The 13,971-nt window shown below is 29.2% G+C and overlaps 1 protein-coding gene and 1 non-coding gene across 2 annotated transcripts; one reads left to right on the forward strand and one right to left on the reverse strand.

The window, feature by feature from the left end:
- Positions 1-3,242: 3,242 nt before the first annotated feature.
- Positions 3,243-5,503, reverse strand: LOC101206036 (alcohol dehydrogenase class-P). Its single transcript, XM_004139596.3, has 9 exons — positions 5,354-5,503; positions 5,121-5,257; positions 4,992-5,038; positions 4,569-4,894; positions 4,383-4,465; positions 4,219-4,294; positions 3,969-4,126; positions 3,706-3,867; positions 3,243-3,606 (listed from the first exon to the last, which is right to left on the reverse strand). Exons 1-9 carry the CDS (start codon positions 5,385-5,387, stop codon positions 3,490-3,492), a joined length of 1,140 nt encoding a protein of 379 aa, XP_004139644.1. The 5' UTR covers positions 5,388-5,503; the 3' UTR covers positions 3,243-3,489.
- A 5,744-nt stretch (positions 5,504-11,247) lies between these two features.
- Positions 11,248-11,328, forward strand: TRNAL-AAG. The gene has a single exon. It is a non-coding gene; the product is annotated as a tRNA-Leu (tRNA).
- Positions 11,329-13,971: the final 2,643 nt, after the last annotated feature.

The following is a 13,971-nucleotide window of genomic DNA, read 5'->3' on the forward strand; positions in this document are numbered from 1 at the left end:
TACCTAGTCTAAACGATCTCGTAGCAAGTCTAAACAATATTGTACCATTGTATCTACCATTGTATCTAGTCTAAACAATCTTGTACCCAATTTAAACATGGTCATAAAGGCTATTTCTGTCGACGTGATGATGATCATGGGTAAAAATACATTTCTGCTGACATTTTGTTCGTGACCACAAAAACTATTTTTGTCGACGTGATGATGATCGTGAGCAAAAATACATTTTTGTCCACATTGTTTTCGTGGCCATAAAATCTATTTTTGCTAACGTGATGATGATCATGAGCAAAGTACCTTTCTATCGACGGTTTTTTCGTGGCTAAAAATGTCCTTTCTGCCCACGATTTTATTTGGCGTGGCCAATTCTGCCGACGTAATGTCAACAACGTGGACAAAGGAAAAGACAATGGTGTTTCAGCCACTGAATGTGTCCACGCAAAAAAACGTCAGCAGAAGTACTGCCCATGTTTTTCTTAAGAACTGCCCACCTTTGTTGCATCGACAAAGATGAAAATTGTTGTAGTAAATATTGTACCAAATCAAAACAATTTATTAGTGATAGTGACCTATCTCTTTCTAACTGGGATAGACAATTGATCATTTAGATTCGGTACCAATATCATTTAAATATTGTACCAAGAAGAAAAGAAAAAGAAGAATAATGAAATTCTAGAAGAGAAAATGAAGAAATTGGTAAATATTTACCTAAAATTAATAATACGAAGATGAGATGAGTAAATTACAAAGAAGAAAAAGAAGTGAAAAATGGTAAGCATTATTGAATGAAGGACAAACTTGAAATTTATGAAAATATCATAATTTTTTTTATTTTGTTACACGGACGGTAAATATTTTAGTGTTTTGTTATGTTTATGAAAACTAACCTAAGTTTTAAAGATTCATAATAAATGTGATATAAGTTAATTATGGTATATATTATTATATAATTCTGAAAAAATATATTATTTGTAATTAATGCGAGAGATAAAATGGTAATTAAAAATCTAAAAATATATTATTTGTAATTAATGCGAGAGATAAAATGGTAATTAAAAATGTAGAAATCTTAGTTAGAAAATTAATGAGATTTTGAGACATTTGTGAAAAATCACGTGTAAAGTAAGTCTTTTTTCTAAATTTTTATAATATTTTATTAGACCAAAATAATTAATTTAACCAAACGTCACATGAAGAAAACACGTGGAGCGTTATTAGAATTTGTCAATTTATGTTTTGAATTTTAATTTGATATACATATCAACTTTTAATTAGTGTTAAATTCAATCATTTATATTTTTAAAGTTAATTGGCTAAATAACGTGCATTCGTGTTTTTTTTCTTTTTTAATAAAACAGTGATCATAATTTTGTAATAGATTTAAATTGAGAGTAGTTTTATATTACTATTAGACAATGTGTAAATATATATTAGTTAATTAGAAAATATGGATATAGATGGAGAAAAATAAAGAAGCATAAAGAGGAAGAAATGAAAATAAAAAATACAGAAGGTAAATAGCATTATGCATAACAAAATTACAAAAACAGAAAGAAAGAAAAGAAAAGAAAAGAAAAGATGTAATATTTATGAATTACATTATTTGTAAGGATGGAGGGCAAACCAAGAATTTGTTCTCCAACCATTTTGAAAAAAGAGAAGGAAAAAAGCGAAGTTTCTATATACTCTAATTTGACCTTTTAAAATCAACACCACAACACCAACACAAATATAAAAAACAAACTGCCCCAAATCTAACCATATATATATATGTACTTTCAATTATTACTCAAATTACTATTCTAGGTTATATTTTGTAAATATTTTTAATAATTTTAGTACCTATAATAATTACCTACTTATAAATATTAAACTAAAAGTAATTATAATAAACACAATTTCTATAAATAATAATAGTAAATTTTACGAAATATTTACAACCTATAGTAAATTCGACAATCATTGATATGCTATAGTGATAGAAGACTATCAATCATAGAATCCAAAAATTTCTATAGTTTGTAAATATTTTAATTTATTTTGCTATTTTTAAAAATGTCCCAATAATAATCGATGGTATAAACCATGTTTCAAAAAATGCAAATATACCAAAATCTATCAATGATACATTTTTATAGTTATTGTAGTTTTGCTACATTTATAAATTTTTTAAAATGTCAATGTTTTATGCATAGTTTCGATCTAATTGTTATGTTTATAAATGTTTGAACAAAAAGAATACGTAACAATTCATTTTTGTTTTTTTTTTATATAAAAAATACATTTTTTGATCCTTAAATTGGGGTTATTATTTATTTGGTTCCTGAAATTTCAAAAGAAATACAACTTGACCAATTTAATTGAATTGACAATTATTATTAATTTTAGAAATATTTTTAAAAATATAACAAAACAGTAAAATATTTATAGAACCATTTCGAAAAAGAAGAAAGCTCGTAGACCCACGACAAAAAATCCAAAAATGCTCTATCAATTAATTGACATATTAAAAAAATATATGTCGTTTATGTTTAAAAAATGTTGGTTTAAACTTGATTATTCAAATTTAGTTATCCAGTAGGGAAAAAGACAAATTTGAAATTAAATAAAAAAAACAAAAATAGTTAGTTGAATGAAAATTTTCATTTTATTAAATATTTTGTGGATTGTATGGTTATATTTATTTTAGTGTTTATTATTAGGTGGCTTTTTATTAATTTTGTCTTCTCCAAACACTCGTGTCAACTCCCATTTCTTCCTTTCTTGTTCTAACAAAGATCCATGTACATTGCTTTCCCTCCTTTTAGTACTTACTTGCATTTCTCTCTTTATCTTTTTAGTTCAAACATGTTTCTTAGATCTCATCTTGCTTTCTTAATTATGGGTTATGTTGGTCAGAGTTCAATGCTTTGAAGCTATATATTAAAAAAAACTTCAGAAAATCGACCCCAAAACCATTTAATTACAATGTAAAAAGAAACTAAAAAAGAAATGAAATGAAATGAAACAGCAGGAAGATTGAGAAAGTCTGAAATGAAATGAAAGCGAGGGAGATAGAGGAAGGAGAAAGGGAGTTACAGAGGAGGAATGGAGGGAGGGAGAAAAGAGAAAGGATATATATATATAATATATATATATAAAAGCCACCTAATTCAATCCACCATGTGAATGGAGAGACCATTTACAATCATTTTCCAAATTTAAGAGAATAAAATATTGATTTTGAAACTTCATATACCAAATTGACACAAATTCATAACCGATGAGCAAAAGTGCATTTTATCTTTTCTCTTGAATAATAATATGGATACAATATCCCAAAAGTCGGATGGTATTGACAAAAAGCCGATAACACTATCGAGAAAATTCCACCCTCAAAAAACATGAAACACAACTAAGAAATAATAAGGAAAAACAGAACTCTCCAGTTTCTTTCAATCACCACATAATCTTATTCCCTTGTTTTCATCTCATCCCACAATTATTATTTCAATTATCCATTTTAATAATGCATCGTATCGACTCCCCTTTCAGCATGTATTCAAACGCCTTGTTTATCTCAGAAAATGACACTGTATGTGTAATGAACTTCTCCAGTTCCAGCTCCTTCAACAAACAACAAAATAAACCCACCTCAGAAATCACAGCATTTATCAAATAATCCTTCAATGGTTATTGCAAATTCTATTAAAAGAGTTTCTATACCTTGTTCAAGTACTTCTCGACGACCCCTGGAATGTCGCTTCGGGGTTTGTAGTTGCCGAAGAATGTACCCTTTAGAGTTCTTTCGTTAAGGAGATTCATAGGATGAGTTTTGAATGCATCGTCTTTGTTTGGGACTCCCACAAGAACAGCAACACCCCACCCCTGTTTTTTTTTTCAAAAACAGAAGAAAACTAGTGTTAAATGAGGGAAATGGGATTATTTTGGTTACGGAGTTTAGGATCGGTTTAAAATGATTTATGTACATCGTGAACGCATTCAAATGCTGCGATCATTGCTTGGATGCTTCCGGTACACTCCACGCTTCGGTCAACTCCTCCGTTCGTCATCTCAGCAATCACCTCTTGAACTGGCTTGCTATGATCCTTTGGATTCACAAATTCATTGCAACCAAATTTCTTTGCTGTTCAAAGAAACCATCATCACAAACAAATCAATAAATAAGCCATCTAAAACAAGAAAGTCTCATTAGTGAATATGTTAATTTGATTCTACCTTCTTCGAAACGAGCCGGATTCAGATCAACACCAATGATCCTAGATGCCCCAGAAATTCTTGCTCCTTCAGCAGCCTTAGGTTTAAAAAACAGAGAAAATATCAACAACTTCAAACGTTACGAAAAATTCAATTAGAAAATGAACGAAATGGTAAGAACTTACAGCAAGTCCAACAGCTCCAAGTCCAAAGATCGCAACGGATTGACCCTTTTTAGGCTTTGCAACATTCAAAGTGGCACCAAGGCCTTGATTCACAAACACAAACCAAATTAATTACATTAAACAACAGAATCAAACAAAGGTCGCCTTGTAAAAATGTGTACTATATTGAAGAGAAATGTAGAAAACCTGTGGAAATGCCGCAGCTAAGAACACAAACTTTGTCAAGAGGGGCGGCGGGGTTGATCTTAGCCAAGCAACCAATATGAACAACAGTGTATTCACTAAAAGTGGAGGTTCCAACAAAATGATGAATGGGTTGTCCATTTTTGGAGAATCTAGTTTTGCCATCACTGATCATAACTCCACGATCAGTATTGATTCGAAGAAGATCACACATATTGCTTTCTTCAGATTGACAATGACGACAATCCCCACATTCACCAGTGAAAACAGGAAGAACATGATCTCCTGGTTGAAGATCTTTCACTCCTTCTCCAACACTCTCAACAATTCTATTCAAAATCACCGAAACCCTCAGATCAATATTACCCATTTTTTTAAATTAAAAGAAAAAAAAAAAGAAGAAGAAGAAGTTGATTCAAAACTTACCCTCCAGCCTCATGTCCAAAAATACGAGGAAACAATGGGGTTTGTCCCTAAAACACAACCAAAAAAACAAAAATAAAGAACCCGTAAACCCCATTTGAAAAAACGAGAAACTGGGATTTGATTATCTACCTTGGCCTCCCAGAAGTAAACATCAGTGTGGCAAAGAGCAGTGAAAAGGATCTTAACACGAACTTCATTAGCTTGTGGTGGTGCGACTTCAACTTCTTCAATCACAAGTGGCTTTCCAGCCTCCCAAGCCACAGCAGCTAGATAAGAGAAACAAAGATGAAAGAAAGTATAAATGAAAAGCGAAAAAGGATGGGAAAATTGGTGAAGATGAAGATTGTATTTGTTGGGTTTACCTTTGCATTTGATGACCTGACCAGCAGTGGACATTGTTGTTGGTTAGAGGGAAAGGGGTGAATGGAAGAGAGGAAAAGAAAAATAGAAATGGGATAGAAAAGATGATGTGAGAAATGAAGAAGTGAGTGAGAGTATTTATAGTTAGAAGGATTTGAATGTTGGGAAGGAACCAAACGTGGTTTTCGGGGAGTAATACCATTTCCTGTTAGACAAATTGTCTAAGTTTTCTAGGTGCGCCCCGGGTCCTCTGTAGTGACACGTGGCTTTTTGAAAAAGAAAACTATGAACCAATCCAAATAAATCAGTAACCGTAACAATAACCAAACCCAACTTGGTAGTCACCCCACTTTTCTTTTTTAATTACTATATCTTTTTTCTTCAAATTCTATTGGCTCACCAATTAGGGTAACAAAATGCACCAAACGCATTTTATTTTTAAATCTCTTTTTTTTTTTTTTGTATCAAACACTTTCATTTTTTTACTTATTTTATAAATCAAACAAATACAAAATATATTCTAAACACACATTTAATACAAAAATAGATTTTTACGGAACTACTTCATTCTTATCATTTTTTTAATAATTTTATTCTAATATAATTATAATAGTACAAAATTCTATATATTTCTTTTCTAATAAGTCCTACCCATAACAATAATTATTTTGGATTTATTTGGTTAAAAGTTGAGGCCTCCATTTGGTAATATTCCAATCTTTTGTTTTTGTTTTTTTCTGTTTTTTAAATTTTGCTTTTAATTTTTTTTTAAATAAAAAAATACCATATATGTTTGGTAACTTATTTTTATTTTCTATTTTTTAATAGAAAATAAATTTTTGGAAGTTAAATTTTAAAAAATAGTAAATTTGACAAAATATTTACAACATATAACAAAATTTTCAGATTCTATCAATAATAAACATTAACGAATACTGATATGCTTCTATCAATTATATAATCTGAAATATTTTAATTTATTTTACCATCTTTAAAAATATATTTTTTTTTAAGTTTTTTCTTCATTTTCAATTATTCTTCCTAATATTAAAAACAAATTTCTTGTTTAAAAAACGGAAAACTAAATTAGTTCTTAAGCGTATCTTATTTTAAAAATTAATTTTTAAAAACAAAAAAGAAAATGATTACAAGCAGGAAATTAAGTGAGAGTTTTTATAATTAGAATTATTTGACTTTTGCGTTTTTTTGTTTTTGAAAACTAAATCTATGGATACATTTTTTTTTTCCAAAAGTCAAGCCTTGCTTTTTTGGAAAATTCCTCACTTTACTATACAAAATAAGTAGGTAAAATTAATAGAGAAATTAAAAGAAAACAAGAAACACAATAATTTACATGAAAAACTTGAAACCATATTTTTAAAATAGCAAATATTAAAACTATTTACAAAATATAACAAAATTAATCAAATTCTTCTCATGAAATGTTTGCTATATTTTGTAAATAATTTTATTCCTTTTATTATTTATGACAATTCCCTTATAAAAAAAACAACAAAACTAAAAGAAATTCTACCACGTGAAAATTGATTACAAAATATTTTTGATCCCACCGTTAAACTAAATAATACAATAATAAATTTTATTAAAGTTACTATACCTAAACTTAAACTTATATTATATTAACACTGTGGCTATATAATTGTATTTCAAACGAAAAAAAATTAAAAAAGGATACAGCAATTATATGTCTTTTAAAAATATATAAATGTGAGTTTGACTTAAAAGGCAAGAAGAGGGCAAGAAGAGAGCTTCTGTTTCGAATGGGACAATTGAAGAAGGAACAAAGAAATTTGATATATATATATATATATTGAGAGGTGGGTGTTTTGGGAATTATACACAGATTTGAAACCCAATTAATCATATTGCTAAACTTTTAGTCTTTTACAATGTTTTTGGACCATAAACTTCATTTCAAGATTCTTTTTTAATCACCCACTTGCCACCAACTTGGGTAATGACTAATCACTAACTTTATAACCCATTTGTTTCATAAATTAACACCAACCTAAAATGCTACATTCTCTTCTACCAAAATCTTAATCTTACGTTTTAGGTGTTAGAATAAATAGTTATGATTCTTCATGAATGAATTCTTCATCAATAGATGCATCATGAGTGGATGCATCATTTCATCAAAAAGAGTTATTAACTAAAGGACATGACTTTTCGAATAGTCACGAAAAGTCTATAAATAAGTCATTTTGGTTAAGAGAAATGAATACATCAAAATCATTTGTTTTCTGTAAACAAATTTCTCTCTATATCCACAACCTTGACGTTCGGTAGCTTCACAAGGTTTCGTTCGTAGATCTTCTATACGAGGTGCTACATATAGAAGAAAGTTGATCTACTCTATCCTGGAAGGCAATTGTTCTAAATTCTTAAGCAGTAGGGTGAGTAAATTTGTCTTAAGGAGACAATGTGAATTCGTTGGACTCAGATCTTTATCTATATATGATTTTCTATTCACTATGATAATAATTTACATAACAATTTGATAATCTGTATAACATTAGGTTAACTCGATCATCTCAAATTTGATTTCAAATAGTTTATAAATTGTATAGCTAACATCTTTAATAAGATTCTAACTTGCAATAATGTACTCAATTTGTTTTAGTTATACATAGTTTTAAAATGAAATTTAAAAAATTAGGTACTTTTGAAACATTTTAGGTAAAAAAGATTTCTTTCTGGCTTAATTTACAAAAATAATATTTACGGTCGGCAGAACAAAATAAAAAAAGTCCTTGAAGTTTGATTATTTTTTCATAAATTTCATATATGTTCTTGTTGGCTTTGAATATTGCGAGATGAGTTATGTACTTCTTCACTCCTTCTTCTTCTTTTTATTTTTTGTGATTTATTCATCTCCTCGTCAAAAGTTTATTTCTTCGGCGTTTAGAGTATAAGACCAATTGTTTAAATTTCCTATTTCATCTTCATCATCTTCCGTAAGAATTTTAAATTGTTTAGAAGATTACTAAAAATATAATGTTAACAAAGAACTATGTACCGTTGCATTTCTAAACGATTGTGTACTAAAATCTAAACGATTATGTATATTGTATTATACGATTATTAGATTTGAAGTTTTTAATAATCATTTACATTATTGGATTACACAATCGCTTACCACAACCAACACAATTGCTTACCATAATCAACACGATCATTGACCATGATCAATACGATCATTTACTATGGTCAACACAATCATTTACCATGATCAACACGATCGTTTAAAGTTATATATTATTTCACTACACAATCGGCTATCCTCAATTTGTGATTAGATTATATATTATACCAATCGTTTATGTCTAAAGTTTTCTCGCTATTGTTTAGGGTTTCCATCATTTAAAATGAACTACACAATCATGTATCATGATTTAAACCACTGTTCAGATGACAAATCATGTGTTGACCAGAGTATTTTTTATATTTCACCTTATGGATATGTGTATTTTTTTTTTCTTTTCTAAAATTATTGTAAATACTTTAACATTTTGTTTTAAAAAAACCCTTTTTTAATTTGTCCTCATTAAACTCATATATATATTTCTAACTAAATTTTTTTAATCCGTATCTTTTTCGACTTCAATTTTGAACTAGGGTAATATTTTAATTGTCTATTAAATTTAATATGATCTATAGTATTAAATTTTCATCAACATGCTAATATTTTCATCGATACTTTCACGCTTTCACGAGTTTGATATCAAGTACATAAGAAGTAGATCAATATATTGGTTATATTAACTACATTTAGTTTTTACTATGGTTATGTGATGTACTATAGTACATTAACTCTAGTTAGTTCACTTGGTTAGTTTGTAATAGTTTGATTTATTGTATTTATATTGCCCAATTAATTGTGAATAAGAAAACTTTAGATTGTCAACTTGTTCAAATCGTACGTTATGTCAACGAGACTCTTTGTCAAATTGGAATTTAAGGATTTGTATCTTGCATGCTCCTAATCGCACTCTTTTGTGATTTTTCTTTATTACCTTCTTCCATTTTGTTTCTTTTTCTCTAAGAGCCTTTTGAGAATGATGAAACAATCAGACAAGAATTCACAATCTGAGGATTTATATGTTCAATTGAATCCATTTCATCTTCACCATTCCTTCTGACCTACAACGTCTGTGCTTGTTATTCAACAATTGATTGGAGCAAGCAATTTCCTAGAGCAAAGCAATGACAATTTCCCTTTCAGCTAAAATTTAATTAGGGTTTATTGATGGAACAATAATTGAAGAACAAACTAGACAGTATCAGAAGGTTGCTTGGAAGTGTAACAATGACATTGTTTCCTCGTGGATTATGAACTCCGTTTCAGACAAAACTGCATTAAGGTTGGTTTATATCGATTCAGCAAAGGATATTTGAGAGGAACTTAAGGACCGTTTTCGGTAGAGCAATGGACCATTGATATATCAATTGCGAAAAGATTTGTTACTACAAATCAAGAATCATTGAGCATTGAGGATTATTATACAAAGATGAAGACTCTTTGCATGGGAAGATCTCAGTGATTATCATCCAACTTGTGAATGTGGAAGCCTACAAACGTTCACCGATCATCTCCAAACAGATTATGTTTTGGCTTTTTTAATGGGTCTTAATGAACTTATGCAATTGTTCGGACCCAAATTTTCCTAATAAATCATCTGCCTTCAATCAATAAAGTGTTTTCACTTGTAATTCAAAAATGTTGTTGCAATTTGGGTAGGAGTATTTCGCCTTGTATGTGGCTTGGTGAATACTTGTATTTCGCCTTGTCTTGACACTTGATGTCTCATCTTATTTAGAGATTAGAACGCCTAATAAGGATCAACTACGCACTAATCTGTTGATCACCTAATGATTATCTTACATGATCAAAACGCCTCTTATCAATATGCTTACTGCAAAATAAAAAGACATTTTGCAGCTCTACTCCTTTATAAAAACAAATTTCTAAAGCCTCGTCATCCCCAGGACAAAATAGTCGTGTATTTCAATTAGTTTTTCATTGAAACTAATCCGAGTCTCAACACACTCAAATAAGCCACTTTGTTTTGCTCGAAAAACTCACAGAAAGAGATTTTAAAGAGAGCATTTGCTTATGATTTCTCACACACAAAATGGAATAAGTAAAAGAGTTTATATAGTGTGAGGAAACAAATAGAACCGTTGGAAATTAATTTGGGAAATTAATTTTATAAACGTTTGTAGTTATGGAGAGATTATGTTGACTATTAAATACAAAAGGGTAATAAAATGTTTGATAATTTAATTATGAGATAAAGATCATATCATTCATTATATCTCATCTTGCTTGACCATCTCTGGCCTAGGATGTCAACGATGTCAACGTATGCTAGAATATAATGGTTGGATATATAATTAATAGATTTTTCCACCATATTGGATATATAATTTTAAATTTTGGCAATGTTAAATATTTTGTTAGTTTTTGTATGATTTATTTGGTATATGTTTCTAACTTATTGACATTTAGATTTATGTCGTGAGAATGTGGGATTTCAATTAATATTTAAATAAAAAAAAGTTGAATTTCAAATAGTTGATTGAAAATGTAAATTAGAATATAATGGTTGAGGTCCATTATATCACACTTAATTTAAAGAAAAATGTGAAAGAGGGTGTGAAACCAAAATTAGTTTATAGAGAAAAGAAATGTGGTTAGTGACAAAGTTTGAATTAAGATAAAAGAAAAGTAAAGGCATAGAGGTATACCATAAATTATATTTTAAAAGAGAATCTGAGAACGGCACAGATGATTAAAGGGAAAGAGGGAGTGAGGGGAGCATGGAGAAGGTGCCACCTCAATTTTCTCTCTCAATTATATTAACCACCAAGTGTTGAGATGGCCGAGTTGGTCTAAGGCGCCAGATTAAGGTTCTGGTCCGAAAGGGCGTGGGTTCAAATCCCACTCTCAACACATAATTTTTCTTTTAAGTCACGTGACAATGTAGAGAGGATGTGGAGGAATTCTAGTATGCTCAGCAAAAAAGGCTTGAATTTCTACGTCCAATGTTCTCTTCTTGTTTTTCATGACTTTTAGTATATACTTGTTTAAATGATTAAATCTAAGCTACTTTTACCCATTGTAGTTGTCAATATAGCTAGAACAAAGGATTTGGTATTGATTTTCAAAACTAATTTCACTTAAGGATTTTTATTGTTTATTTGTTATGAGATTATTGGTGCTATATTCTTCAATATTGCTATGTTTTGTAGGTTTAATCATGCTCTAAGTTCGGTTGCCAATATTATACAAACTTCACATATGGCTCATGTTTAATGATATTTAGTGTAACTATATTTTTTTTTAAGCTTGTGGTCATATGTCAATTTCTCAATGTTAATGATATTTTGGTTGTTATCCAAAAAGAGAACTCAAACCTTTTATTTGATAATTTTGTTTGGTTTCTAGCATTTAGTACTACTTTGATTTTTGGTTGATGGTTGAGATTTTTTTATGTCCTAATTAAGTAATTGTTTCACCATGTGCTAAGAGTTTTTTTTCTCTCAACGTCATTCCTTTATGAAGTTTCCCTCCATAAGATGCATGAAAAGTTCAAGAGTAAGCTATTGTTTAGCTTGCCTAGTTTCACTTATTGAGCAGGTAACAAGTTTTTTTCCCTGTTTGATGCCTTGACGATTTTGAATTATTTTGCATTTGAATCATTTTTTTCTATTAACATCTATTTAGTTCATTGTTGCAGATGATGAATTTTCTTATTGTCTCAATCTTTTGGTCTCTTCTATTTGCAAAAAAAAGATATTTTATTCTCTTTCAACATCTGTTTAAACTTACTTTCCAGTTAATTCCTTTATGATGATCTTCATTTGTTGTTTGCTCTTCTTTTATAGACAAGATATCTTCATTTCTAGAACTGGCCTGTCGAATGGGGGTGGTGTCCGGCTCTCTAGTCTTTTATATTTGTATTTGAGAGACATAAAAGGAATCAGGATCTATGAGAATTGAGTGAAATGGAATTAGGAGAAGACAAATGGAATTAGGAGAAATTGAATGATAGCATCTATGAGAATTGAGTGATGCATCTATGAAAAATTAAGAATTAGGAGAAATGGAATTAGGGGACGTGAGAATTAGAAAAATATCCCACAAAGAAATTGAGTGAAATGGAATTAGGAGAAGACAAATGTGAATTGTAGGTGTCATTTAATGATGCACATTCAAGGAAACTTCCTCCTAAAATTTTTGTGCATTTGTTTGCAATTATGTTGTTAATTTTTTCAAGAGCACACCTTTTTCTTTGTGCATATTTTCATTTTTTTTTTCAAGAGCAGACTCTAGTTATTCTCTTATAGTCTTACTATTGTTTTTTTTTTTTCAATCTTTCAATCTTAGATCAATCTTAGATCAATGTGAGTATTAACTTCTTACCTATTGGCTAAGGACAATATGTTTTGCATATCCTATATATTTTCCAAGTTTTTTAATTAAGGACTGAAATTTTAAAATGAAAAATTGTTTTCTTACACGGTTTGGAAGAATCCAATGAAGCACTAAAGCCAACTTGGAGCTTACAAAGTGTATTTATTACGTATATATATTAACGTGTTGACTTTTTGTTTTCATATGGATGTAGTAATTGAGGAATATACGACAAAAAATAAAGTAGTAATTGAGGAATATACGACAAAAAATAAAGTAGTAATTGAGGAATATACGACAGAAAAAAATGTCATAATATACGAATTCATAACATTTTGTAACTGTTGTCAATACTAAAACAATGACAATTTAATTTTATAAAAACTTGTCACGATTAACCTATCTTTGACAGAAAAAAAAATCATAATATACAAATTTGTGACATTTTGTAACTGTCGTCAATAGTGAAACATTGACATTTGCTTTTATAAAAAACTGTCACGATTTACATATCATTGACAGAAAAAAAAAACGTTATAATATACGAATTCGTGACATTTTTGTAACTGTCATTCAATATAAAAAAGATGAAATTTATTTTTATAAAAATTTTCACGATTGATATATTCTTTACAGATAAAAAGTGTCATAATAAATGAATTCACGACATTTTTGTAACTATCGTTAATATGCAAATCATGACAATTATTTATTGTCATAAAATAAAATATGACAGTTATTTGTTGTCATAAAATAGTAATTAATGACATTTATTTTCTGTCATGAAAAAACTTATTGTGACAATTTTTGAAAACTGTCATGGAAGGACTTTCACAACAGACGATATTATGACTGTAAATAACTGTCACAGATTTTGTTCGCGACAGAAAATAACTGTCGTCGTAGACAATTTTTGTTGTAGTGATCTAATACGCATAAGTGGCGCAACATGTTGGTTCTTTAGTCAACCGATATTCATGATTTTTTCAATAAATAACTCGCTATTTTATTCAACCATATGAAGACATTATAGATACGCATGATATTTTAAAAAAGGTTTCTCTTGATATTGTTATCGTAGAAGCATAACCGACGAAATGTAGAAAAAATCTTCTTTGACATAATTTAAAATTTTGGAACCTCACGTGCATCCAATATTTATAACAAACTTTAAAAAGA

The sequence above is a fragment of the Cucumis sativus genome, chromosome 7, assembly GCF_000004075.3.
Source record: "Cucumis sativus cultivar 9930 chromosome 7, Cucumber_9930_V3, whole genome shotgun sequence".
Taxonomy (NCBI): Eukaryota; Viridiplantae; Streptophyta; class Magnoliopsida; order Cucurbitales; family Cucurbitaceae; genus Cucumis; species Cucumis sativus.